At 55.2% G+C, this 27,920-nt stretch overlaps 1 protein-coding gene across 4 annotated transcripts; it reads right to left on the bottom strand.

The window, feature by feature from the left end:
- Positions 1–697: 697 nt before the first annotated feature.
- On the bottom strand, positions 698–27,920 carry NECTIN2 (nectin cell adhesion molecule 2). Of its 4 annotated transcripts, XM_032326276.1 has the most exons (11): positions 27,750–27,919; positions 26,403–27,214; positions 15,572–15,967; positions 12,665–12,961; positions 11,816–11,933; positions 11,285–11,433; positions 4,623–4,776; positions 2,684–2,747; positions 2,455–2,541; positions 1,562–1,821; positions 698–943 (listed from the first exon to the last, which is right to left on the bottom strand). In XM_032326276.1, the coding sequence occupies exons 2-11, from the start codon at positions 26,494–26,496 to the stop codon at positions 730–732; spliced, it is 1,833 nt and encodes a 610-aa protein (XP_032182167.1). In that variant the 5' UTR covers positions 26,497–27,214; positions 27,750–27,919; the 3' UTR covers positions 698–729. The 4 variants fall into 4 exon arrangements, with proteins under 4 accessions (XP_032182167.1, XP_032182170.1, XP_032182168.1 ...); XM_032326279.1 differs by lacking the exon at positions 2,684–2,747 and having other exon boundaries at positions 850–1,821; positions 27,750–27,917; XM_032326277.1 differs by lacking the exons at positions 698–943; positions 1,562–1,821; positions 2,455–2,541; positions 2,684–2,747; positions 4,623–4,776 and adding an exon at positions 6,742–7,475 and having other exon boundaries at positions 27,750–27,917.

Raw genomic sequence — 27,920 nt, 5'->3', positions numbered from 1 at the left:
ACCCATCATGCCTTCTGTTCCCCGCCTCCACTTGCGTCACTGCGGCTTCTATCTTTGGCCCATTCATTCCTGTCCTATTACCCAGCATGCCTCTGTGCCATTCATTTCAGCTTCATTTCCTGAACTACCTTTAGCCCATTTCTGCCTGTTCACTTTCATCATCCTTCTAGCGCTTCTTTAATTAGCCATCAGGTTTTGGGTCCATTACCCATCATGCCTGCCGGCCCTGTTTCTCTATTATCCCTCTGCCTTTGGCTCATTCATTCGGCTCTATTACCCATAATGCCCTGAGCTGCCATTACATTATTCGTAATTTTGCCTTTGGCCTATACTTACTTGCCACTTATCCCTTAAACCTGAGTCCCTCAGACGGAATTACTGCCATTTCTATCTTTGTTCCGTTTATTTCCGTCCGTCACCCATTAGACTGCAATTCCTTGTCAACCACCCTGCCCTGGACTCCTCCCCCTCTCCTTCTGTTATCCATCATTACGTTTTTGGTTTACGCGTTTTCGCTCATTATTCCCTCACTTAATTATTATTATTTTTAAAATATCTTTGGGCCTTTTGTTTTTTGCCTGTAACCCATCTTGACTTCTAGCCTCCTGATTTCCTTCAGCTCTAGGTGCCCTATTTGTTTCTCATGTCCCACTCCTATTCCCTTCACATCCCACAGAAAACACAAGTTGACATCTGGTCAAAGTATAAACTCAGATTTTGTAGGAAATGCTATATTACAAAAACAGTATTATATCCCCAGCATCCACCCCGCCCCCGCCCCGGCCAATCTCCCTCCTGGGAGATGTTTGGGTCCCATCCCACTGGGCAGGAGTTAAAGGACTCAGTAGTCTTCAAAGTAACAGCAACTTCTTCCAAGGCTGGGGCCGGCAAGGCACACCGCATGAAACTTAACCCATCTAGTCCTGGGATGAGGCTTAATTCCCTGTAGACAGGAATTGGGGTAGTGGGGGCTCAGGGAAGGGTCTGGACCCTGAGACTCCTGCCTGCAGGAGGGAGGAGGTGGGGAAGCTCTGCCTTGGGGTGGGGAATCCCTTCCCTCTTGTTTTTGGGGAACAGACAGGGTAGGGAGGGGGTGAGTGGGGCTCTGCTGCCTGGAGGGCTCAGGTCTGAGCAGCAGGGTACCCCCAACATCTACCCCACAGAATTATTGGGATTTTACTGCCTGAGGACAACTCGGAGGTCTGGGGTCTTCTTCGGCGGGGGGCAGTCCGGAGATGATGGGACATGAGAGGTATGATCTAAGGTCACAGTCTTAGGAGACCTTGGGTCAGAGGTTGTGCAGAAACATATTCCCCTGTCCCCATGTGAGATAAGGTTACCAGGTTTCTGCATGGCCAGTTTCTCTGGGTCAGAGATCTTGGGTTAGAGGTCATAGTGGAGCCACCAAGGCAGAAGTCACAGATGAGATGCATTTTTGTGTGTTAACTGGCCATGGCCTGGCCAGAGGTCAGGGGGCACTAGATCCCTGATCTAGATCCCAGAAAGTGAAGGGCTCAAAAGTGAGAGGTGAGAGGCCAGGGCCATGGCAGCTCACACATACATGGCCCGGGACATGACAAAGCCTTTGCTCTGGTAGGAATCAGAGGGGCTGGAGTAGGACAGGGCATCATAGATGGGGTTGATCTTATCTAGATAGTCTTCCTCCTCCTCCTCCTCATCCTCCTCTAAGTCCAGGGAAACCCCCTCCACGACAGGTGGCCCAGGAGGCACCAGGATGGGGGAACCCAGGCCCGTGGCCCCAAGGAGCAGGGGCCCTGACCGTTCTTCCAAGGTGGGCAGCTCATGGTATCGCGGCATATCCTGGAGACAGGGAGGGAAAAAGAGTCCAAGGTCATTTCCTGTGCATTACACAGAATCCCAGCCTGCTCTCTGACCCCCCAAATCCTGACCATCTCTTTATGCCAGCCAGTCCTGACTTCATCGCTTGTTCGGCTGGGTGGAAATTGCACTGGAGCAATCATATGGCTTGTCTCCAGCTCAAAGCCCAGAGCCTGTCAGTCCTGGGCCTCTCCTTTGTCTTTTGATCGCTGACCACAAGACTTTCTCCATGAACCTTTGACTTCAATCTTGACCTCAACTACATAAACTTAAGCCCTGAAGAGCTCCTTGAACCTTGATTTGTCTCAACTTCAGTATCTGACCCAATATCCAAGAGACCACAGAGGGGAATGACAACTGTTTTTGTCTCATCTCCAGGCACGGTATCTGGCAAATGTAGATGTTCAATCAGTCTTCACTAAGTGACAAGGACCTCATGTCCTTGAACTTTTTCAACCATGATCTCCTCCACTGAATCCCAAACACATCTCCGTGCTCTAAGCTCTGAGTATACAGCACTGGCCTTGAGTTATGACCTTTAGTGATGGACCTTTTATGTCAGAAGCTGATCCCTGGCCCTTAAGCCCAAACCCCGAACCCTCCCTGAAGTCCCACCTGCTCCGCACATGAGACGCCAGCATCAAAGTAGGGGGTCTTGAGTGGGCTGTGCTCTGAGGCCCCAAGAGTGAAAAGCTGTGAGGGCTGCAAGGAAGAAAGAGGGGCAGTTCAGGACCCTCTCACAGCTAGCCTCTCCCCAGAAGTCCACCCTCCTAGCCCTGGCCTCAGTGGGAAAAGGTGCGGGTGTGGAGGTAGGGGCAGCTTGGGCTCCTGGGGAAGTGCTTACCATCTCAGGCTCCTCCAGCTTCGCCTTGGGGGTTGGTGGCTTGTATGAGGGAGGCCCCTCCAGACTGTTGGGTAGGAGGAAGGTCAAGTGGAGTCTCAGACCCAAGAAGCCCTCCTATCCCAGGATCACTGCAGATGCCCTTCCCTCTGCCCGATCTCTTTTTCTGCTGCCTCTCCCCCAAAAGCCCCCCTTGCCCAGCTAACTCTTATTCATCCCATGAATTTCTCTTCTTCCAGGAAGCCTCCCTGATTCTCCAGGAGGATTAGGGACTCCTGATATATGGTTCTATCTAGCTGTTCTTCTCTCTTGGAGCACTTACTGAGTTTGTATTTGAAACATTATTTCTGATATCATTCAATAACTATGCCACTGTGAGCAAAGTGAGGAAAGAATGAGATCCGTGTCCTCAATAGTGTTCTCAGAACTCACTGTGAGGAAGTCAGAGAGTATTTGTTTAAAAAATGAATGAGGGGTGCCTGGGTGGTACAGCTGGATAACCGTCCAGCTCTTGGTTTTGGCTTGGATCAGGGTCTTGGAGTTGTGGCATCAAGTCCTGTGTGGGGGTCTGTGCTCAGTGTAGAGTCTGCCTGGGATTTTCCCTCTCCCTCTGCCCCTCCTGCTCATGTTCTCTCTCTCAGATAAGTAAATCTTTGCTTAAAAAAATGGATGAATAAATGAAAGTTGCAGAAACTTTCTTGTGAATCAGAATCACTCAGGGAGCTACAGAATTCAGGCCTTTCCTGCAAAAGTTCTGATTCAGGGGCACCTGGGTGACTCAGTCATTAAACGTCTGCCTTTGGCTCAGGTCATGATGCTGGGGTCCTGGGATCAAGCCCCAAACCGGGTTCCCTGCTCCCCAGGAAGCCTGCTTCTCCCTCTCCCCCTTCCCCTGCTTATGTTCCCTCTCTCACTCTCTCTGTCAAATAAATAAATAAATAAAATCTTTAAAAAAAAGTTCTGATTCAGTAGGTTTAGTGTAAGCCCAGGAATCTGCATTTTTAACAAGTGTCCCTACCCTTACTATGCGCGCGCACACACACACACACACACACACACACACACACACAAACACACATGCACACACTGGACTATGTTACTTCAGAATCATTTTGGTCCCCAAATGCTCACTTGATGGAAGAATTTCAGCAAGTGATTCTGGCTCTCTGGAACTGTTTCCTCTTTGAAGTGGGTATCATGGGTTCCCTATGAGAATTTCATTTCTGTGATGTATTTACACATGTGAACATTTTAAAAATGTTTGCCTCATCATTGCATTCCTAACCTCTGGCGTCTGGCCCTGAATGGTTACTTTCTTAATACTCACTGAATCAATGAATGGATGTGAGGCCTCATCGAGGTCCCACACGTAAAATGCATTTCACCAAGCCTGGCACATAACAAGTGCTCTGCACAGAGAAGTGTGGTTAGTTCTCTTCCAATATCGAGGCACTTCCGTTCTCAGATTGAGATTTTAGCAGGCCACATGGCCGCCCTGGGTAAAGACTACATTTCCCAGCTTCCCCTGAAGCTGATATACCATGTGAACAGGTTCTGGCTGACGGAAAGTGAGGCAAAGTGATGGGTTCCCTTATAGGGCAGGTCACTGCCCTCTATTTGTCTTTCCCCCAGGCAGGAATAGGGGCTTGAAGGTCAGGGGGCTGTATCTGGTTGTCAAGTATATAGACAGTGCTAGAAGAATGGGGAGCCATTTTGGAATGCGAGGGAAGGGAAGTTAGAACAACAAGGTGGCAGAAGCCTGGGCTCTGGTGATGTCACAGAGCAGAGCTGTCATACCCACACTTTACAGGAGGCAGAAAGAAACTCTCCTCTCTACCCCACTTAAGTCACAGTGATCTGGGGTCGCTCCCCTCCCCCCACCCCTTCAGTTCCCAGATTCTGGGACCCTTCCTCCGCCCAGTTCTCGGGGCCCATCACTCACTCATCCTCCTCCTCTGCCCCCTGTAGCCTCTGCTCTTTCCGCTGCTGCCGACAGATGAGGATGCCTGTGGCGACCACAGCAGTAGCAATGATGGCAGCGATGATGCCCCCAATGATGCCACCCGTGGCCCCTGCGCCTGCTGTGTTGGGGGTCTCTGCAAGAAGAGCGACAGCGTCAGGGGGTCTCCAGGAGAAAGCCAGAGCTTTTTATTCTCTAAGTCATCACCCACCTGTCTACCTCCTCTCCCTGGTTCTTACTGAGCATTTGTTGCGTGCCAGCGTCGAATAAAACATCTGCAAGTCCCTGTTCCCACGGAACATCTGTTTTAGCTGGGTAGAGACCAAGGGTGCAGAGACGAACACAACAGCTAACACGCCAGGTGGCAGTAAGGGATCGAGGGTAAAGACAGAGTGGGGAAGGTGGTAAGGAAGTGACAGAGCGGGGAACCCCAAGGGTCATCAGAGAGAGACTTACTATGAGGCGGCATTTGAGCAAAGGCCTGAAGGGACAGTAGGGGGTGAGCCAGGAGGAAATGAGATCATTCCAGGCAGAGGAAACAGCCAGTGCAAAAGCCCTGAGGAAGCCTTGTGTTACTTTGAAGGAGCAGCAAAAAGACCACAGGGCCAGAGAAGATGGGATTGGCAGAGGAGGGAAGGGAGGTGACCCAGCAGAGCTAAGAGGCACAGAATGGTGGGTATTCTGGAATCGGGATCAGAACCCTTCATTCATTACAGGGAATGGAGTCACCCTGGGCAGGGGATGTGGTTCTGCCAACCTAACAGGAGAAGGAACTGAGAGAAGCTATGCCCCCCTGGGTCTCTCGGTTGGAGTCCTTCTCTGTCCCCGATGTCACCTGTTTGTCATTTTCCACGGCCACTGCGAGCTCCAAGGGGCACAGTCTGGCACCTGGCTGGTGTTTGCCAGATGTGCGAGGAGGGGACGGGCGCTCCAGGATCCACCCCATGCCAGACTGTCCAAATTCCCATTTTGGGGAGGAGGCATGGGGGACCCAAGGTGGGGGACAAGACCATAAACAACCAGAGGAAACTGCACGTGTTCGCAAGCCCCACCCACAGGCTCCACCCTCAGTCAGCCCCGTGGCTCAGTTGCCCAGAGGAAGAATGTCTGGGTCGCTCGTTTCCACAACTTCCTGTTCTGCAGCCTGGCGGCCTCGGGAGAGCTTCAGAGGTGGCGGGATGATGGTAACTGCTGCTCACTCAGTCCACACAGTGCCATCCTGAAAGTACTGTTATTCCTGTTTTTATTGCCGGCATGCCCGGTGGGGAGGGGGGAAGTGGGAGGGCGGAGCTATGTCTGCCCAAGTCACCTCTGTGTCCCTGGCAGAGTGAGTGGAAATCAATACTGGTGGGAAATGGACGCCCCAAGCCCCACCTGGTGGCTCAGCGCGGGCATTCCGGGCGCATCCTCCGTGGTGGGGCTCGGGACAGCAGAGGTGACTGGGACCAAAACTGGCCCCCCCAATGCCCCCCCTTTCCCAGGCATGGGTTTGGGAGATTTTCTAGTTGGAGGAGCTGCAGCCCCTCCCTTGGAATCATTGAAAACCCGTTGTGACTAGGACAAGAGGAAGAAGGCTGACTGAGAAAGGCCACAGTTCAGTGTCATCAAGATGGGACTTTTCTGGTTCCTTAATACCTCCACCTGCCCTATATCCTCAGGGCCCAGAGAACAAAGGGGGCCTCCCTCCCTCCTGAGATTCTCAGCAACCGAAGAAGGTCAAGTTTGAGCTCTGGCCCCACCCCACGAGGGCAAACCAGTCCAGGGTTCCCTGTCTGTTCTGGGGAGCTCTGGGCTCTCACCAGTTTGGCTATTCCCCCCACCCCCGCCCCTGGAAGAAAGGCAGCCACAGTCCTGGGGAAGCCCCTCAAGTCCAACTTTCCTAGTCTCTGAGCCCAGAAGCCAGCAACTCCCTTCCGGAGTTGCACTGGCCTTGGGGGTTTCAGGCATCCAGTATGTCCTTGAACAATCCAAGTAGTCAGAGCCCCCCTCCCCTCCCTTGGCCCCCGAAGTCTAGTCCCCATCAGGCTCCCACCCCCGGGACCTAGTAGTCCCTGTCCCACCCCCCAGTGAGGGGGTCTGACGTATTACAAGACACCCCCGATGTTTTCCTCCAAGGCGTTTATTAACTCCTGAGTGCCATGGGGCCGGGGCAGGTCAGAGCCAAAAACAAGTTCTGTGTGTGTATATTGGGGGGGGTTCCTCTCTAGGTCCCCATGACCGAGCTCCCCCGGGGCCTCCCCTTCCCCATGCAGCCCTGGAGACAGAAGTCCAGTGTGTGATTCCAGCTCCCTCCCAAACCCAGGGAAGTGGGAGGTGGCATCTGAGCTCCAGTGTCGTCCAGAAAAACGAGTCCAACCAGTCTGGAACCCTTTGGCTGGCGTGGCTGGCTGTGTCTCTGTCTCTGTCTCTGTCTGTCTCGGGGTCACACGTAAATTGCCCGCCGTGAAATGAGGGAGCCGTCCAGCTGGGACTCCATGTCGTCCTCGAGAGCCTTGGGTGGAGGCAACATGAGACCTTCCTCTGCCTTCTCCTCCTCTTCCTCCTCGTCCTCCTCCTCTTTGCCATCCGGCTTCAGGGGGCCAGGGGCGGCTGGCGTCCAGAAGACGGGGCCCCCATTCCCAAACACCTGAGTTTTTGGATCGTAGGCTCCTCCTCCACTGCTCTCTCCTCCTCCTCCTCCTCCTCCTCCTCCTCCAGGGCTCTTCCTCCTCCTCCTCACCCTCAGCAAGATGAAGGCCAAGGACCCCCCAGCCAGAAGCAGTAGCACCAGCAGTGTCCCCCCCACGGCCCCCCACACCACTGGACCCACGTCTCGGGGCGAGGCCCGGGGTGTGTCTGAGGAGAGAGAAGGAGGGGTGAGAGAGAGAGAAAAGGGAGACACGAGGTCAAGAGGACACATCTGTGGTGGGGAGTTGGGGGGCAGAGGACACAACAGGGCCAGTGACGGGAAAATAGGGGAGGTGACTCTGGGCAGAAGATGGGGGAGGTGGAGAGAAGGTAGAACCTGTCCACTCTAGGCTACACACACTGGGCACTTTGGATGGGGGTGTGAGGGGGGTTGCCAACTGGTGGCTCCCAGATGTGTTTCTTGATACCTGCACAGGGTTTTTAAAAAATTAAACTTGCTAACATTGCAGAAAGTAGGTGATTTCACCCCCCGCCCCCCCCAAAAAATCCAGATTTCTTTTAGGGAAAAACAAACTCAGATCGGCCACAGCAAGCTCTTGTCTCTGCCCGGTGAAGGGCAGTAGCTGCGTGAAGGTGGCTGCGGGGTTTGGAACAAGGGTTCTGCGCCCAGCCAGAGGGTCACTGGCCAGGACCCCAGAGGCATCTGAGTTTGCGACCTGCTTTGGACAGGCCTGGACAGGGGGGATCCTCACAAAAGCTCTGAGGTTAGGGTCATGGAATCTTGGGTGGATCGAGCCAGGAAAAAGCCAAGCTGGATTGGGGGTCAAGACTGTCAAGATTCCAAAGCCCGGTGGATTTGAGAGGAGGAAAGAAGGGGGAGGGTGCTCCTGAGAAACACTGTACCCCTTGGAAGTGGCTGGGAGCACCTGGTCCAGGCCATGTAGCCTGCCTCCTGGCTGGGCCATGTCCCCAGTTGTGGAACATGGGGGCTCATAAAGCCCACGGTCTCCAGCTGGGCTAGTGTTCCTGGCAGTGGGCCAGCAGCTGGGAGGGGAAGGGTCTGGAAGTGGAGAAGGAAGCCAGGGACTGCTAAGAGTGCAGGAGGTGGGGCGGGGACAAGGGGTGGGGTCTAGGCCGCACACCAGGAATAGACATTGATATAGTTTAAACCTAGAACCATTTTACACATTTTACACATGCCCCTTCCCCCACCCCTGCATGCAGGGCTGCAGATGGGGAGAAATCAGGGGGCGGGGAACCCACTTATACCTAAACCCCTCTTACCCACACCCTGCACATAGGAGGGGCTGGGACCCAGGCTCCAGAGGGCCCGTGTTTCTCCGGGTGTTTCTTTTAAGAGTGGCATTTTCAGGGACACCTGGGTGGCTCAGTGGGTTAAGCCTCTGCCTTTGGCTCAGGTCATGATCTCAAGGTTCTGGGATAGAGTCCCACATCAGGCTCTCTGCTCAGCAAGGAGCCTGCTTCTGACTCTCTGCCTACTTGTGATCTCTCTCTCTCTGTGTGTCAAAAAAAAAAAAAAAAAAAAAAAAAAAAGAGTGGCATTTTCAAATAAAGCCCCACCCGAGGGCTGTCAAATCCATTTAGCAATTCAAGAGGAGCAGTTAAAAAAAAAAAAAAGTAGACTAGAAAAAGTGTCTCCCAAGTAGGAAGAATAAGTACTATCTTGTGAAACTTTTTCTTTTTTTTTTTGTCTGTCATATCTGTCTATACCGGTACACCGGTTAGAGGCGTGCAACAGTTTTCTTACTGAGAACGCCCATCAGTGACGTCCGGGAACCTGTTTCAGCGCAGGATGGAATGTTTATCTGGGTTTCTGCAGGTGGTATTTTGGAGCGGGTGGGTGTGTTCATGAGTCTGTGGGTCAAAAGTTCTCCTGTCTCCCCGAGGCACCGTCTCGCCTGTGGCACAGCCTGTGTGCCTACAGTTGTGCTTACACGAACCCTGAACCCCGTGCCTGGGACCGCACGTCTGGGTCTGGCCGTGTGCAGGAGTGCAAGGTGACCGAGACCCTCTAGATGCGACTCAAGGGCTGAGAGTGAGGGGAGCCTGGGGGGCTCAGTCGGTGGGGCATCTGCCCTCCGTTTGGGTCACGATCCCGGGGTCCTGGGATCACGTCCTGCGTCAGGCTCCCTGCAGAGCCGGGGTGTCTTCCCATAGGGCTGAGTCTCTCTGAGGGCTGTGTTTGAAGGGCTTAACTTTGAGGCTGCTGTGTTCTCTTGGAGGGGGTGGTTTCTGGCGGGGGACGTCCCTGGGATTTCTGTGTGTTTCAAGGGGCTGTGGGGGGTGTCCGTGTGTTTGTGGGTGTGTATTCCTCCGGTGACCCTCAGGTATGACTGCATCTGTGTGTTCAAGGCTCTGCCCCTTACAGGGGTGTCCTGATGACTGTGCCTGGGGAGACCAGGTTCTTGGGTGTGGATCTGGGGTAGAGGTTCAGGGGTGGGCTTTCCAGCGGGGCGTGGCAGGGTGGATGGAGCCGGCCCTCCCCGGGGTGTGTCTTCCAGGGCGGGGCTGAATCCAGTTCACCACCATCTCCCTAACATCAAGGGGGATGCTGGCAAAGAGGAACCCTCAACAAATATTTGTGAGATGACGATCTGTTGAATGCAGCAGGGTTTCTGGGGAGTTTCTGAGGGCGTGCGCCTCGGGGAACATCTCTGAGGTTCTTTGTCAGGATCTGTGCGTGAGGGACGGTTTCTGCGTGTGAAACTGTTGGGGTTTCTCCCCGCGGTGGGCATGTCTGCGTGATAGTGTCCGGGACAGTATGACTTCCTGGGACAGTGGGTCTGAGCGGGGGCGCCGTGTATCTATGGGGCGTGTCAGAATTCCTGAGAGGGATCTGTTTCCATTTGTTTCTAGGGGTGTGTGTGCATGTGTGCATGTGTGTGTGGTATAAGATTATGTCTCAGGAAAGGGATCTGTTTCTGTGTCTGGCCGTGGCGCCTGTCTCCAGGTGTGCGGGGGTACTCACACTTATGTGTCCTCACGTTTATGTGTGTCTGTCTTTGGTCATGTTTCTGAGCACAGCCCCCGCCCCCCGGCCCACCAAGGCACTATTCCCTGTGTTGTGTGTTTGCACGGGTGTGCTGCATGAACGGGTGTGCCGGGAGGGGGTTTCTAAGAATGGTAAACGTGGTATCCTGGGGGGCTCTGGGCTGGGGTCACCTGGCTTTGTCTGGTGTATGCCTCTGCTCATGTGGGCTGCGGGTCTGGGTGACGGTGGGTCTGAGGGTGTGGGTTGTTTTAGAGGAGTTTCTGTTTTGATTCCGAGGCCATCTCAGAGCAGAGTATGTCTCTGGAGATGTGGGTCCTGCCTACTGAGACATGAAAGGGCCTCTGTTCCCAGCTCGGGGGTCCCCGTGTCTGTGTCTCAGGGCACACGGCCTCCCTCCCGGTCTACAGTTGTGATTCCTACCCCATTTCCATCAGCCAGTGCCTCAGGCCTCGTTGGCCTTGTTCTTTTCCGCTCCTGTCTTGGGGCCCATCTGAGTTTGAGGTCATTATCAGGGAGACTGTTGAGAACTTTTGACCCATAGACACATCGGCCGCCATTTCCAAAACACCCCCTCTAGAAACACAAATCCTCCAACACATGCGAAAACTGATTTCCTGATGTGACTTGACTAGCACTCATGGTAAGAAATCAGTATTCAAATGCGTCTATTCGTGTCTGTCTAGCTGTGTGACATGTGTCTCTCCAACTGGAGCCCAGGGCGATGTCCCTGAGTCTCCTCCTAGAATCTCTTTCCAGGTCTCTAGTTTCTAGAAAGCCCCCAGCAGAGGCCTCATCCTCCTGATTCTTCCTCCAGTGCCTATCCTGTCGTCCCGATCCAGATCCCAGGTGGGGAAAAGACAGAAAAGCCACACGGACCTCCTTTCTCATTGGCAAGGCGGGTCTGAATCTTTCCCCAGGCCGGCGGCACAGCCTCCCTCAACGCGGCCCCGGAACCCCAAAGGAGAAACACTTGGGGAGCGGACAACCTCCAAGACCTGCTCACCTCGCACGAGGACCACCTGTTCAGCACGACCCGTGCCCACGGCGTTGGTGACTGTGCAGATGAATGTGGTGTTGACCAGTCTGTCCACTGAGTGGATGATCAGCTGGGGGCCCTGGGCTACTGCTGAGGCTGGGAAGACGCCTGCTGTCCTGGAAGGTGCAGGGGTCACCGGAGGGGGACATCAGGGGAGCCTGGCCTGGTCCCTGATCACACAGCCTTTAAGATCCAAGCTCCAGGGACATAAATGCTAATGCTCAGGACCCTACATGGCCACTGCTCTCCTTCTGGACGACTCACGGGCTCAGGTCCCTGATGCGCTTCCCTCAGATCCAGGGGTCCAGACCCCCAGCAGCCTCTTCTTTCAGACCCAGGAGTCCAGACCCCCAACCCCTCCTCTCTCAGACCCAGGAGTCCAGACCCCCAGCCCCTCCTCCCTCAGATTTAGGGGTCCAGATCCCGGCCCCTCCTCAGACTCAGGACCTGACTCCCTCAGACCCAGGACTCAGGAGCCCAGGTCCACCCAGGACTCACGTGCTCCAGTCATAGCCTGTGGGCTCCGGTTTGCTGCGGACGTCACAGCTCAGGGTGGCCTCGCTGCGGCCTAGGTACCAGTTGTCGTCGTAGCCGGAGATGGAGACCTCAGGGGGATCTGGAGGAAATAGGGGAACTAGCTCAGGGACAGGGAGAGTCCCAGAAGAGGGGAGAGGTCAGCAGAGAGATGGAAATCCTGAAGAAATGAACTGGGTTGACAGGAGGCAGACCTATGTCCCAAGTGGGACAAATCAGTTCAGGCTATATCTCCGTCCAGGGATGCCACCTGGGTCGGGAGGGAGTTACTGTTCCACGAAGGCAGTGCCTGTTATTCCTGCCACACCCGGAGCAGATAAAGGAAGTGGTTTAACCAAAGGCAGTGTCTGGGGAGCTAGCGTGCAAAGTGCTGAGCTGGGGGCTGGGGTGTGTTTGGCCGAGGTGGAGAAGAGCCGGCTGAGTTACTCTCCGGCTGCGCTGTGGGGTAACGCTGGGGGGTGTGGGTGTGGGCCGTTTTTGCAGTTTGCCAATTTCCTTGGTATAAATACTCCCCAGTGGTCAATTTCAAGCTGTCTCTACAACTTCCCTGGATGTGGAATTGGGACAAAATGCATAAAACTGGCTCTTGCGAACCCATTCTAGCTCACCCACTGATCGTGGTGGGAAGGAGAGTGCCTCACGAAGCCAGCGGAAGCAATGAGGGGACACAGGGGGGCCAGTATAGACAAGAGGCAGGAAGGCGGTGCCGACTGGGAGGCTGATGCAGACAACACTCAGGGAAGGTGTAGACAGTACCCCAGGGAAGCCAGCGTAGACGATACTGGAGATGCGATCACACCCCAACACACTCACAGCGCACGGAGAGGGTCACAGGCAGCAGGATCGGCTCCTCGAAGCTCTCATGCTCTACTTTGCAGGTGACCTTGACACCATCTGCTCGGCTCAAGGGCACCAAGGTGAACCGGCTGGTGACGGTGACTGTGCCGGGCACCGGCCCCGACATCTGAGTCTCTTTGGTCTCCCCATCCAGGGGTGAGAACCAGGAGATTCGAGCGGGTGGGCGGCCACCCTCAGAGACACAGCGGGCCACGGGTACAGGATCCAGGCTGAGCGTGACCTCCTGCGTTTCGGCGTGGTTCTGGGGCTGTGCTGGGGAGAGCAACAGAGGGGGTACGTCACTCCTCACCTGTGGTCCTTCCATGGACACCTCTGCAATGGGGCTGAGCCGGGAAGCCCCAAGCACTGGTGGCTCAAATCCCACTTCTTCTGCTTAGCAGGTGCATTGGCCTTGGGCAAACCATTTCCCAGCCCTGTACCTCAGTTTCCTCCTCTTTAAAGTGGGGAGAACTACAATGCCCACCCCAGAGGGTTGTTGGGTAGATTAAACAGATAGGTAAAACCCTTGGGATGGTGACTGACGCTCCCTATGCTGTGTGTGCTGTGACATTATTCTGTCCGTCCTCCTCTGCCAGAAAAGCAGAGACAGCGTCCAAGAGCTTGAGATTTTCTTTTTTTTTTCTTCAAAAAAAGCCAAAGCAGAATAATGCAGTTCAAAGGTCCAGCTCAAAAGACCTCCTACTTCTTCCCTGTAATTGCCAGGAGAAGGGGGTGCCGGAAGTGGGATAAAGGTTGTGGAGTTTCCCAAAGCTGGAAATTTTTTGCCCTTTTCACCCATCTTCCTGGAAACCATGGAAAGATACTGGGAGGAAAACAGTAAAACGTCCGTGAGGAATAACCCACAGGTAGAACTGGACTGTCCCGAGTTTCTGCATCATGGCCCCAGGTGCCTTGCGGATCTCACTGGGTTTCTCCAGAGTTCATCAATGTAGTACAGCCCTTTCCTCCTTCCCTCCTTTTCTCCCCTGATTGCCAGAGCCTCCGATGGGCTTCCCCACATGCTCCCTGGTTGCCCAGCCACCTGTCCTCCGACCACTCCGGGCATGCGACCCACGCCTCCCTCAGTCCCTGCAGCACCCACTGCAAGGTGTTGGCGACCATGTGCCTGGTAGGGTCTGGGCCTCCCTTCTCCTTGGCTTGCTCTTCCTCCTCCTCCAGATCCGGGCTTCACTTCCTCAAGGGAACTTCCCTGACATCTGACTCTCCCTTTTAGGGGCTCTCACGTCACCTGCTGCTCTGGGAAAGCAGAGCTTTGGCTGTTCTGTTCCATGTTCCTGCCCCAGGGGATAGCTAGTGAGAGGCAGGTGCTCTCTATACAACCCTTGAACAGAACGCATGATGATGGGGCACCTGGGTGGCTCAGTGGGTTAAAGCCTCTGCCTTCGGCTCAGGTCATGATCTCAGGGTCCTGGGATTGAGCCCCGCATTCGGCTCTCTGCTCAGCAGGGAGCCTGCTTCCTCCTCTCTCTGCCTGCTTCTCTGCCTACTTGTGATTTCTGCCTGTCAAATAAATAAATAAAATCTTAAAAAAAAAAAAAAGAGTCTCTTTAAAAAAAAGAAGAAGAAGAACACATGATGACACAGGGAGAGACCTTTGCGAATGGTGGAGATCTGTGCTTTGAATTATGCAAAACAATTGGGGTTTCAGGCTCCATTAAAAAGGGAAGCCTTTGGGGCGCTTGGATGGCTCAGTCATAAAGCGTCTGCCTTGGACTCAGGTCATGACCCCAGGTCCTGGGATGGAGGCCTGCATCATCAGGCTCTCTGCTCAGCAGGGAGCCTGCTTCTCCCTCTCCCACTTCCCCTGCCTGTGTTCTCTCTTTCTCTTTTTTAAATATCTTATTTATTTATTTGACAGAGAGAGAGATCACTAGTAGGCAGAGCAGCAGGCAGAGAGGGAGGGGGAAGCAGGCTCCCCGCTGAGCAGAGAGCCGATGAGGGACTCCATTCCCTTTGTTTGCTAATTTGATTATTCCCTGGCATTACCTCTAACGTATTTCCAAAGCCCGACATCTTCTTGCTACCCAACAGCCTCCACCTTGATCTAGTTGCCATTACCTCCTGCCCTCTGGTTCCCGAGCTTCCACCTGTCTCCCCAGTGTGCAGCCAGAAGGAGTCTGTGAAAACCAAACCCAGATCACATCTGTCCCCTGCTCAGAACTTCCCACAGCTCCAGTTCTCTCAGGGCAAAAGCCAAAGTTTTCATGTGGTCCTTGAGGCTGTCTGTGATCTGTGGCCCTCATCATCTTCTTGATCTTTTCCCCTCCTACTCTGCCTTTATTCACAAGTCTCTGGCCACACTGACTTCCTTGCTCTTCCTCAAATGCACCCTGCCACAGGGCCTTGGCACTTGCCATGCCCGCTGCCTAGAATTCTCTTCCCTTACTTAACCCTCCAGGGCTCCCTCATCTCTTTCTAGTTTTTGTTCAGATTTCACCAGGCCTCCCTAGCCAACACTGTAGCCTGTAGCCTGCCCCCTGCCCCCCGCCCCCCAGCTTCCAATGCGCCTACATCCACCTGACCCACTCCTATTTTTCTTATGATGTTATTCACTCTCTGGCACCCCCTTATTGAAATAGAAGCCCCAGCAGGGCTGGGAGCTCTGCCTTATTCACTGCTTCATGCCCAGAACCTAGAATACTGCTTGGTACCTAGAAGGTGCTCAGTCTATACTTTTGAAAGCCTTGGGAACTGCCGTGTCCTCAACTTGCAAGATAGAGTCTGACATGCAGTAGGTGCTTAACAGATATTTGCTAACTGAGCGAAGACCACAGGGAAAGTCAATATCACAGCTGAAGCCCAGAGAGAAAGGGATCCGCGATGGAGGGGATCTCCTGTTCCCTGACTCCCCGCACTGCTCACCTATGGCTTTGAGCCAGGTCACCCCGCGACTGGTGCCACTGGGGAAGGTGGCAAACTCGCAGGTGTAGTTGCCCTCGTCGTCCACTGTCAGTCCCCGGAGGGCCAGCGTGGCGTCCCGCAGATCCATCTCGGTGCCCTGCCTGGTCCCTGCACTCTGCCCAGCAGTGACAAAGGACAGCCGCTCTTCACCAGGTTTTGGGCTGCGGAAGCTGGGGCCGTAGGAGGGGTGGAAGGCGGCCACACTCTTGCTGACCCCGGCTGCGTCTACATGCAGCCAGGTCACCTGTGACACTCGGACTTCCGGTCCCGGAGGCAACAGGTGGCACGGCAGCTGCACGGTGCTGCCCAGGTAGCCCCGCACCTCGGGTGGCACTCGAACTTGGACATCCTGGGCTCCTGGAGAGAAAAGAGAAAGAGACTGGTGGCAGAGGGAAGGACCCAGACACCTCCAGGCTAGTCGGGGCCATCATGGAGGGACTCCCCTGGGAAATGCAGACCCCACATGCCATGTAGGAGCCTTTGTTGGGTCCCCATTCCAAAAGGGCCATCCAGGAAACATATTTTATTTTAAAGATTTTATTTATTTATTTGACAGAGATCCCAAGTAGGCAGAGAGGCAGGCAGGGGGGAGCGGGGGGAGCAGGCTCCCTGCTGAGCAGAGAGCCCTATGCTGGGCTCGATCCCAGGACCCTGAGATCATGACCTGAGCTGAAGGCAGGGGCTTTAACCCACCGAGCCACCCAGGCGCCCCCAGGAAACATATTTTGAGGAAAACTAGGGATACGGGAATCTGGACTAAATTATGGGCTGCTTTGGAATGTTTGCTGATATTCTTCTTCTTCTTCTTTTTTTTTTTCCCCCAAGATTCTATTTATTTGACAGAGAGAGAGATAGCAAGAGAGGGAATACAAGCAGGGGGAGTGCGAGAGGGAGAAGCAGACTCCCTACTGAGCAGGGAGCCTGATGCAGGGCTTGATCCCAGGACTCTGGGATCATGACCCAAGCTAAAGGCAGACGCTTAACAACTGAGCCACCTAGGTGCCCCTGTTCACTAATGTTCTTAAGCATGGTGGTTCAACCTTAGGCAGGTAGCATTCCTGTGGCTCCACCATCATGTCCACAACATACCCTCAAATAGGTCAGCAAAACCAAAACCAGCTACAGAGAGAGCCATGAAGACAATGCGGCAAAATGTAATCTGCTGTGGAGTCTGGCGGGAGAGCGGGAGGCAGGCTCCTGAGCTCTTCTTCCCACTTACACCTGCGTGTATGTTTGCAAATTCCTACTATAAAGTGTTTGGATGGAAAAAAAAAGTGGGGTGCCTGGGTGGCTCAGTGGGTTGAGTCTCTGCCTTCAGCTCATGTCATGGTCTCAGGGTCCTGGGATCAAGCCCCCACATCAGGCTCTCTGCTCAGTGGGGAGCCTGCTTCCTGCCCCCCCCGCCCCCCGCCTGCCTCTCTGCCTACTTGTGATCTGTCAAACGAAAAAAAAAATCTTGTAAAATGTTTGGAGAAAAAAAAGAATCCCCCTCAAAATCAGTCAATAAAAAAATAAATAAGCCAGATGCCTGGGGGCCTCAGTTGGGTTAGGCGTCCGCCTTCAGCTCAGGTCATGATCCCGGGGTCCTGGGATCGAGTCCCTCATTGGGCTCCCTGCTCCGTGGGGAACCTGCTTCTCCCTCTCCCTCTGCCTTTCTCTGTCTCTCATGAATAAGTAAAATCTTTAAAAAAAAATAAATAAGCGTGTCACAAAATAAGTTTTTAAATATTTAAAGTGTGAGGGCAGCCTTCACTTTTTTCTGCACAGAATTACACTTTCTCTCACCTTTCTAGAAAAACTACAGCTCTCTGAGCTTTTTTTTTTTTCTTTTAAGATTTTATTTATTTATTTGGGGGAGAGAGAAAGAGAGCACAACGAGGGGTCAGAACAGAGGGAGATGGAGAAGCAGGCTCCCAGCTGAGCAGGGAGCCTGATGTGGGGCTCGATCTCAGGACCCTGGGATCAAAACCTGAGCCAAAGGGAGACAGATGCTTAACCGACTAGGCCACCCAAACTACCCCCATCATTTTTTTTTTTTTTTGAGAGCTTTCTTGAGATATCATTCCCACTCACCCACTGAAAGTGTCCAATTCAATCACTTTTAAAAAACATTTTATTTTGACAGACAGAGATCACAAGTAGGCAGAGAGGCAGGCAGAGAGAGAAGGGGAAGCAGGCTCCCCGCTGAGCAGAGAGCCCGATTCCAGGACCCTGAGACCATGACCCGAGCTGAAGGCAGAGGCTTTAACTCACTGAGCCACCCAGGCACTCCTCAATGACTTTTTGTATATTCACAAGAGTCCTTGTATATAGTGTCTGTTGCTATAATCAATTTTAGGACACAATTACACTTCCCCAAAGAAACCCAGTGCCCATTATCAGTACCAATACCAGGCCTTTGTTCTCTTTTTTATAGCTGAATAATATTCCATTGTCTGGATGTACCATGTTCCCTTTATCCACGCATCAGTGGACAGACGCTGGGGTTGTTCCCACTTTTTGTCGATTATGAACAAAGCTGTTATGAACATGTGCATACATTTTTTTTTTTAAGATTTTATTTATTTTGACAGACAGAAATCACAGGGAGGCAGAGAGGCAGAGAGAGAGGAAAGGAAGCAGGCTCCCTGCTGAGCAGAGAGCCCGATGCGGGGCTCGATCCCCGAACCCCGGGATCATGACCCGAGCCGAAGGCAGAGGCCTCAACCCACTGAGCCACCCAGGTGCCCCGTGCATACATGTTTTTGTGTGAACGTGTATTTTCATTTTTCACTTATCTTGTTCTTTCTAAAAAGGTTTTGTTTATTTATGAAAGAAAAAGAGGGAGAACACGCGAGAGCAGGGGAAGGGCAGAGGGAGAGAGAGGCAGAGAATCTCAAGCAGATCCCTTGCTGAGAGTGGAGCCCGTGGGGCTCAATCCCAGGACCCTGAGATCATGACCTGAGCCGAAGGCAGAGGCTTAAACCCACTGAGCCACCCAGGCGCCCTATTTTCTCACTTGTAATAGAAACCAGGATGAAGAGGACTGTGGGTCTGTTATGCGAGGTGGGAGGGCACAGGGACTGAGGGCACACTGCCTGGGTTCGAATCCTGACTCCGCTATGTCCTGCCTATGCGACTTTGGGCAAGTCATTTGACCTCTCTGTGCCTTGGTTTCCTCAGCTGTAAAATGAGGATAATCACGGGGCCCACCTCCCAGGGGTTGTTACAAAGATTAAAGAATATTTGTGGAGCACTTAGCTCAGGGGCCACAGGAAACAGGAGATCAGTGTTTGTTGAATAAAGGCGGGCCAGGTAGGTATAATTACAAGTGGCACTTGACATTCAGTCTCGAGGCGGGTCAAGGGCATGTGCCCTGTCGTAAGGGGGGCAACAGCTGCGCAGCTGTCTTTGACGGAGATAGGGCATGGGGAGTGTGTGCGGCCACCAGCCCCACATGGGAACCCAGGAAACATTAACAGGAGACCCTAATGATAGGGTCCCCAGCAGAAGGGAGTTCCACCAGAGGGGGCAGTCCCAGAAACTTCTGGAAAGAAGCCATCGGTCAAGAACACTGCGTAATAGATATACCGTCTCACAGAATTCCCACGCATGTCCCCAAACAGCCCAAGAGTTAATATTTTGGAAACGGGGCTTTCTCCCCTTTGGACAGGCCACACTACTGGTTGTCACGGGTTTCCTGCTGACTCGGTCCCTTTCCAGGTGGGTGTCCATATTTCTGAGCCTCAGTTCCTCCATCTGTAAAATGGGGATGTTCACGGCACCCTCCAGGGTCCCCTGTGAGAGTTCCATGGAACGAATTGCTCCCATTAGGGCTCTGCAGGGCCTGGGGCCGGTGAGTCAAACAGGCCGTTAGCCGCCCGCCACAGGCCAAATCCAGCTTCGCTTGTATTTTCTTTTGGCCCACACAGCACTGTTTCACACATGAACTAGCACTCAGTAATCTACTAACCCACCGAAGGGCCTGGTGATTAATCAGGATGTGGGGCTCCTGTGGGTCCCCAGTGGGGTGGAACGGAGGAAAGGCTGCCTCTTCCTTCAGGGGCCGGTGCCCTTCACCCACCTGGCCTCCAAAGGCACTGAGTGTGGGACAAAGGTCCCCAAAGGCTCTGCCTCCTTCTAGCTGGGTAAGGACGGACGGGCACTCTGTCAGGAGAAACCATCCGACCTTGTGAGCTCTGGAGGGAGCCAAGTAGGGTGGGGCCAGTGAGTTAGGTTTTCTCCTTTGAGGCAAGTGGGAGCCATGGAGGGTTCCTCAGCAGGAGAATGACTAGGCTTAAACCAAGGGAACCTGAAGGGCAGGTGGAGCTGGTTGGAAACCTGGCTAGCCAGCAAAAAGTCCTGACAAGGGCTCAAGAGAAGCTCTAGAGGTTGAGATGGAGACCGGGGGCGGGGCAGCAGGTTGACTCCTTGAGGGGGTCCATGCAAAAAAGAGCAACTCAGCAAAGAGGTCCTGGGTGCCAGAGGGCTGGTCCTCAAAGACGGGATGTCTGTTGTTCCCCGCTGTACCCCCAGAGCCCACACCAGGGTCTCGCATATAGTAGGTGCTCAATGAACACTACCTAACAGGAGTTAGGCAAGCGTCTGCCTTGGGCTCAGTCAGTCAAGCGTCTGCCTTGGGCTCAGGTCATGATCTCAGAGTCATGAGCTCGAGCCCCACGTTGGGCTCACCGCTCAGCAAGGAGTCTGCCTGAGATTCTTTCCCTCTGCCCCCTCCCCTGTGCATGCACGCATGCACAATCTCTCTCTCTCGAATAAATCTTTAAAAAATACATATATATACCACCAAACTAATATTTGGCTCTGTGCTGGGTGTGGTGCTGCAGGACAAGTCAGGTGCTTGTTCTCCAAGAGCTGACAATGTGACAGGGAGGCAAATGTCGCACCAGTGGGCATCAGCGTCAAGGATGTCACAGACTGAAGGTAGCAGGAGTGGGGTTAAGAACCCAGAGCCGAGGCCTGACCCAGCCGAGGCAGGCCGGGAGGGCTTCCTGAAGGAGACCTGATTCCTTTTCCAGGGAACCTGAGCTCAGGCCCACGGAGCCCCACCCCCACCTTTAGGCCCCTGTGTCCCTTCGGGGACCCAGATTTCCCATTCTAAGGGAGGCCGTGTGATTGCGGGATGCCTGTGTCTTCTGAGGGAGGTGGCCCTCCTGGATCTAGGGTCTTGTCTCAGCACTGCCCGCTTCAGAGCATTTAAAAAACCCACTCTTTGGGGCGCCTGGATGGTTCAGTCAGTTAAGCGTCTGCCTTGGGCTCAGGTCATGATCTCAGGGTCCTGGGATGGAGCCCTGCATCTGGCTCCCACCTCAGAGGAGAGTCTGCTTGTGCTCTCTCTCTCTCACTCAAATAAATAAATAAAATCTTAAAACAAACAAACCAACCCGCCCCTTAACTTCTCATAGGGCAGGCTCCTGAGGCAGGTCTTTGGGCCCCAACTTTCTGCCCCAGAAGGCCTCACCCCCCTCCCCCTGCTCAGCATTTCCTCTGTCTTCCAGCCTGGACTTTCATGACTCCCTGGAAAAGTCACTAGGGGAGGGATTCTTTGTCCTGTTAGGCTCACAAGCTAAGCCCTCAGTGTCCACAACGGGGCCTGGCTCCAAGGGGACTATCCCTGTTGGCTGAACAAATGAGGTTCTAAAATCCTCTGGCTTGAAGAGCTGTAGCATTGGGGGGCTCCCCGTGTGCTCCCCTCACTCGGGAAAGAAACTAACGCCTTTATAGTGACCCAGGTTTCCCAGAATCCTCCTTCCGGCCCTGTCTCCCACCCCCTGGGCTCTCCCCACTCCCTCTCTCATTTCCTTCAGGTCTTTGCTGGGCCAAGTAACCCCCCCATCACGCTAATGATAATAACAACCCCCCACCCCTACCCCAGACCCAGCTTCCTTTTCCTCAAGGCACCTGATGTGTCTTTGCCATGGAACATCAGGGCCCGGGGACTGGGATCTTTGTTCACTCCTGTGGCTCTGGAGCCTAGAATGGTGCCTTGCACACTATAGGGGCTCCATAAATATGATGAATGAATGAATGAATGAATGAGACAAAGGCAGAGGAACAGTGGTGTACCCAACTGCACAGGCTGAGGCTAAGTTAGGGCTTTGGGTGCCCCAGAGAGTTACACGTGGGGTGGGGGGGGAGGGTGCAGGGTTAGGTATGTGCCTCTGAAAGAGCCCTCAGAATGGGATGGGGCAGGGATGTTGGGGGGTTGGGGCTGTGAGGAAGAAGGCTCAGCCAGACCAGAGGCAAGTTTAGAAGGTGGAAAGGCTGGGACCTGAGGCCAAGGGGCTGCGGGACTTAGGGGCACAGGGGTGGGCCAATGGAGGCATGGGAATTGAAGCCAGTGCGTTGGGAGGATGGGGTACGGGGGTGGGGGGGTGCAGGAGGCCGGTAGCTGGCCTAGAATTAGAGTCTCAGTGTCCAGTGTGCTGCTGGGCGGTGCCAGAGCCCTGACCTTGGCTGGGATGTGGCCAGCACCACAGCGGGGGAGAGGATGGCCCAGGGAACACAGACCTCACTAAGCCTCCTTCATCAGCAAGCCAGACTAGTGACAGTTTCAACGTGGAGTCAGCGGGGTCCCTGGACACACTTCCTCTCCCTGTGGCTAGGCCTTCGGGCTTACAGGTAGCAGAGCAGGGGCTGCCTGGGGACAGTACGAGCCCAGGAGGAAACTGTGATGGACAGAGACACAGAGCCTGAAATCCTGAGATCTGGGGAAGGATAGATCAAGGCAGAGAGGCGTATGCATAGGGCTTACAGCACCCTAGAGGAGGAGTGGGCCAGAGGCCCCGACTACTGGGCTCCTGCCTGGCTGGCTCCCCAGGGCTTGGCTCACCCCCTCTGACCCATAAACACTGGGACCTGCCCTGCAGGGCGCGGCCGGACTCAGCAGGCCCTTGAAGGCCAGCGTGCTTGGAGCACTGGCCTCAGCTGCTGCCTCAGCCACCTTGCTAATTAATTAATTGCATTAATCACAGTGCCCACCCCCACAGCGGACATCCGGGAGCCGGTCTGGGTTTAGGGGGGCGGTGAGCAGCAGCAGCTGCCGCCAGGACACAGGCTTTCTGGCTGTGCCCAGGACTTCTGCACCTGCCTCCCCATCTCCCTTGGTCATCTCTCAGATGGTGGTTATCACTCCCTTCCCCAGGCTGAAATCTCCCTGCCTTCCTGCAGGGGCTCGACCACCCTGAAGCCCTCGCCTATGGGGTCTGGTATTTCTGGGGTGAGTCTCTAGGATCGCTCTTCCTGGCTGAGCCCCCTGGACAGAAAGAAGTGCTCATAAACCCAGTCTACATGTGCCCCCAAAATGTTTCTGGCAATGCGACTCTGGCCTCCCTCTTACAGGTCCTGTCCCTTTGATCTCTCGTGTCCCAGAGCCCTGAGTGAGTGCCTACGTGCCTCCAACTCCTAAGTAGGGTCTCTGGCCTCTACTTCCGTCTCTCTCAGAGCCTCTGTTTTCCTTCCACGTCTCTCATGTTCTCTCTGACAGTTGGACTGAAACGTAACTTCCATACCATCCAATCCAATTCGAACCACACCGTTCAGCGCCGTCGGTCTACTCGGACACTATATTCATGTTACGTATCCGGTATATTTTATATTTACAGATTGGGGACTCCCCCAAACCGGAGCCCATCTCGGAACATTTTCACTAGCCAAACAAGATGGCCCACATCCCTAGCTGTTCTCATATTCTCTTTTCTCTGTCTGACATCTGAGAGCCCAGTCTCCCTGGGTCTGGGTCTCCTGCCTCTGGAAACTGGGTCCTTGCATTGACTCCTGGGGTCTCTAATCTCTCAGGATTTCTGAGAGTACATCTCTCAGGGTCTCTGGTCCTGGGACCTCCCTGCCTGCTAGATCTCCCCATCTCTGCCCATCTCCCTACTCTCTGATAATACTTTTGCGTGCCTGGGCCATCTCGTGGGTCTCTCTTCTCCTCCCCCTCCTGCTCCATTTCTCAGCCTCACTGGGACATTAAAAATGTAACAGCGTCCCTGGTGGGGCGGAGGAGCTGGCTGGCATGCCTAACTCCCTGTCCCTCCCATGTCCACCATTCCCTGGGGCCCCCACATGCGCCTGGCCTTGAGGCCCTCCTGTGCCCTGACCTCCCTGGGTCATGACATCAACATCACTGATGGCTGGAGGCTTTTGGGCTCCCAGCCTGTCACCAAACCTGTGTCTCTCTCCTTAGGCAGTTCTTGCCTTTATTCGGCTGTCTCTGTCCAACTTCCTCCCCTCCCCCCGCCCTTCTCTGTCCCCTCTCAGTAGCTTGCTGTCCCACCCCTGTGGGCTGTAATTCATTCTCTCCCATCTCTCCGTTCCATTCTAGTGTTTGTCTCTGATCCCAAGCCTAAATTTGTTTCAGATGCACACTCCATGGGCTTCTCTCCCCATCTCTGTATCTCTGCCCTCTCTGTGAGTGGCCCTCCCCTCTTCTTCTGCCCCCTCCCCCCTTCCGGCTCCTGCCTGTGAGCAGACCCACCCCCACTTCGCTCCCCAGTCCCCCTTTCCTAACAAGAAGAGACAGCAGGCCCGCCATCCCCTCTCCTCCCATCCCCTCCACTACCGTGGGGCTGCCTGGCTGATGAGGATGAACAGTGAAAGCTGGGGAGGACCCAGCTGGAGGCCCAGGTGGTGCACCCTCAGTCTGAGGAGGCCACGGAGGGGGAAGGCTGAGGAGCCAGAGACAGGTAAAGAGAGATGGGTGGAAAGGAAAGGGAGAGAGCTCTGTGGGAGATGAGAGAGCCGGGGGACCAGAGAGAGGTGAGAAATGGGGGGGGGGGCAGGGAGAGAGGGAGGGAGGCAGAGAAAAGCAGGGAGTGTAGGCACAGGGATGAGGGGTCAGGAAAGGGGAAGGCCCTCCTTCCCAGGTGCTAAGAGCTTTCACATGGGATCAGCAAGAGTTCTGAATCCTCCTAATGGCCCTGCAGGGAAGGGGTTAGGATCTCAGTTTTACAAAGGAGGAAATGGAGGCTCAGAGGCCCCCGGTGGAGCAGAGCCAAGAAAGGCTCTGAAGTCTGCAGTCCGGCTTCCAGGGGACAGGCTGGGGACCCGGGGAAAGAGGCTGGCCCTTTTGAAACCTCTGTGTCCCCATCTGCAAAATGGGAACAGGAATAGGATGTGCCTCCCAGGGAGATCTAGAATCCTCCAGGAGATCATGGATCACATCAAAGCCTGGCTCAAGGTCAGGCGGGTTTGAGCATTTCCCCAGAGCAGCAGGTCTGACCTCATCTCCCTACCTCTGACACCGAAGGGGAGGCAGTACCCAGCTCTAAGGAAAGGCTGGGAGACAACTCAGAGACATGCTGGGAAAAATAAGGTCAGAAGGGTAACCAAGGGCTCCCCCAAGACATCTCTCCCCACCCTCCCCCGCCCGCCTACACTTTCTGGGCAAACCCTTGGGAAACTCCAACATCCAGAGTTTCTAGTAGAGAATAAACAGCCCGGTCACCTGCAAGGGGCGGGGCCAAAACCTCCTTCACCTGTTTCCTCCCAGCCCCTCCCTCCTCTGAGAGCTGCGCCCTCCCTCAAGGGGGTTGAGGGGCACCGGAGGCGGCTGGTGGGCAGAGCGGAGGGAGAGGCGGGGGATTAGGGCGGCGGCTCCGCGCGTCCCCCTCCTCCCCGCAGCGGCTCCGGGGACGAGGGCGCGACCAGAGAAAAGATAAGGTCCCGAAAGCAGGGAGTCCAGAATCGGGAGTCGGGAGAGCGCCCGCCCCTCCCTCCCGGGTTCAGCCAAAGCGAAACCGGTAAAACTTCCCCAGGGACGTCCCAGCCGACGGTTCACAAGGCGAGGGAAGGGTCCCAGCCTGTGGGACTCAGCTGCTCTTTCGGCCTGGGACCCCACCGACCGAGCTCCAGCTTTCCAGATAGAGCCTCTGGCCCTTGATTACATCTAGAAGCCAAGAACACGGTCCCCCGCCCACATTTTATAACTGGATTTCAGAAGACATTCCAACGTTCACAATTAAATCTGAGGTCCACGGGATAGAGCCTCTTCCACCCCCCCCCCCAACATTTTACCTAGGAGTCGGGAGACAAAGCCCCCTGCTCACAACCTGGAACCAAGTTTGTGCCCTGTCTGCCCCCAATTTGACGAGGATCCAGGACATATAGTCCCTAGCCTTCATTCTACCTGGGACTCAGGAGACGGAGCCCCCAGCCCCTAATTTTTCTGGAGCCCAGGAGCCAGGCCCCAGCCCCTTGTTTTCTGGGGCTCAAGAGGCAGAGCGTTCATCTCCCTGAGGCCCAGGGTCGCTGGTACTCATCCTTGGCCCTCCAAGGGACCCAAAGTCCGAGCTCCCGCGCCCTCTGGAGGACCTGGACATCTGGCCCCCTACCCTCAATTCTCCCAAGGCCTCAGACGCCCAGCCCTAGGAGAAGGAAAATGGGGGGATGGTCTTGTCTCCTCGTCGCGACCCTCCCGCTGGGGGAGGGGGCAGAAATTCCCCACATGCCTGAGGGGGTAAGTGGAGACGGAACCCCAGATCCGGTTGACAGCTCGGTGCAAGGTGGGGAGGGGGTCGCGAAGAATCGGATTTAACCCTTTTGGTGTTAAAATCTGAGGAAGGGGGAGGAGGTAACCGAGAAGTCCGGTGTAGGCTGGGGGAGTTGTAAAGAAGGGTGATGAGGGGAGAGGGCTGCAGAGAGGAAAAGGTCAGAGTCGGTAGGGGCCAGCGAGGAAAAGGGCTCGAGAGAGAGGGCTCGGTGAACTGGGGGTGGAGCTCAGGCTCCCCCCACTCGAAAGGTGGGGAAGGGACTGGGTCTGCGCGGGGGGTGGGCGTCTGTGGTTTCTCACCGGTTTCCCGGAGCAGAAGCAGCAGCAGCAGCAGCGGCAGGAGCGGCAGCGTCGGCGACGATCTCGACGGCGGGAGGGCTGCGGCCAGGGCCATGGGGGGGCCCGGGGAGGGACTGGGCCCGGGCGGGGGCCTGCGGGCCACTCCGTGAGCGCCGATCCGCAGGGCGGTAGAGCAGGTGTCTGAGGGGCTCCGGCTCTGAGCCGGTTCCCGCCCGGTCTACTCTCGCGGCTCTGCTCTCGGGGCCGGGCTCTCCCCGCTCGGTGCCCCCGGCCCCAGGCTTCTCTCCCGCAGCTCGGACTCGCTGACGTCACAGGACCCACCCCTTCCCTCCCCCATTCCCCCCCGCGGAGCCGACCTTGGGCTCCGGCCGCACTGGCTCAAGCTGTCCCGCCCTCTCTGAGATTCCACGCGGGTCCTCCCTAGGATTCTACTCCCGCCCCGCCCAGCACTCTGCACCCGCCCCTCCCAGGATTCTACACCTGCCGCTCCCGGGTATTAGATCTCGCCCCTCCACTAGAATTCTATCTCCGCCTCTCCTGGCGTTCAAACCCCGCCCCTTTGCCCTCCAGCAGGCCACCCGCGCCCCGCCTCCCCCGATCGCCGGTGGCTCCTTTAAGGTTCTGTCACGCCCCCTCCCGGGCTCAGGGGGCTCTCCACCCCCTGAAGCCACGCCCCTCATAGGCCCCGCCTACCCACTCTCCCTGTGGTTGGTCCAGCCTCTTCCCTTGGAACTCAGTCCCGCCTAGACTCAGCCCCGCGCGAAGTTCTAGCCCCGCCCCCTTCGGCATTAGCTGAGGCCTCGTCGTCACACCTGCGTGAGGCACGTGGGTTGTAATAGGCCCGCCCCTCCTGGAGTCCCGCCCTCAGGCTGAGACCACCGCCCCTTTCCCCGCCACTAGACTTTCCCAGTTCTTGTCTCCCGCCCAGTATCTGTCTCCATCTGGGAGCGTCTCGGCGTATCCTGTCTGTTCCCAATCTCTGCCTCGGACTCTGGGCGTCGCTGCGCCATTCCTGTCCAGATTTCTCTGTCCCTCTCAGTGTCTCTGGCTCTGTCTCTCTCTCACCATCTTTGATCTCCTTCGTCCCTTTATTTCTCTGACTCTGGGTCTTTCAGTCCTCACGTCTCGGTGTCGCTTTGTGTTTCTGCTCTTTGTCCTTCTCTTCCCGTTCCTGTGTCACTTGGTTCCCGTGTCTCTTTCCAACCCCTTGACTCTGTCTCTGTCTCTATGTGTGCCCCTCGGTGTCTGTCGTTTCTCTCTGTGTCTCTCTCGATGTCTCTGTTCCTGCCTCTCTTCTCTGTCTCTCGCTCCGCGCATCCCCTGTCCTCTCCTGCCTCGGGTCCTCACCTCCTCGTTACCGCAGCCTCCCCGCCAGGGGGCGGCACAGACCGGCCCCGCGCTCCTCTGGCCCTGCGGGGCTGGGCTAGGGTCGGGCCTCCAGGCTCCGTCGGTCCCTCCCCTTGTCCTTGTCCCACTTCTCCGATCTTCCCAGCCTCCTCGCGTCTTTGTGTTTCTAGT

Source organism: Mustela erminea, chromosome 19 (genome assembly GCF_009829155.1).
Source record: "Mustela erminea isolate mMusErm1 chromosome 19, mMusErm1.Pri, whole genome shotgun sequence".
In the NCBI taxonomy this organism is placed as follows: Eukaryota; Metazoa; Chordata; class Mammalia; order Carnivora; family Mustelidae; genus Mustela; species Mustela erminea.
This window is presented reverse-complemented; position numbering and strand designations above follow the sequence as displayed.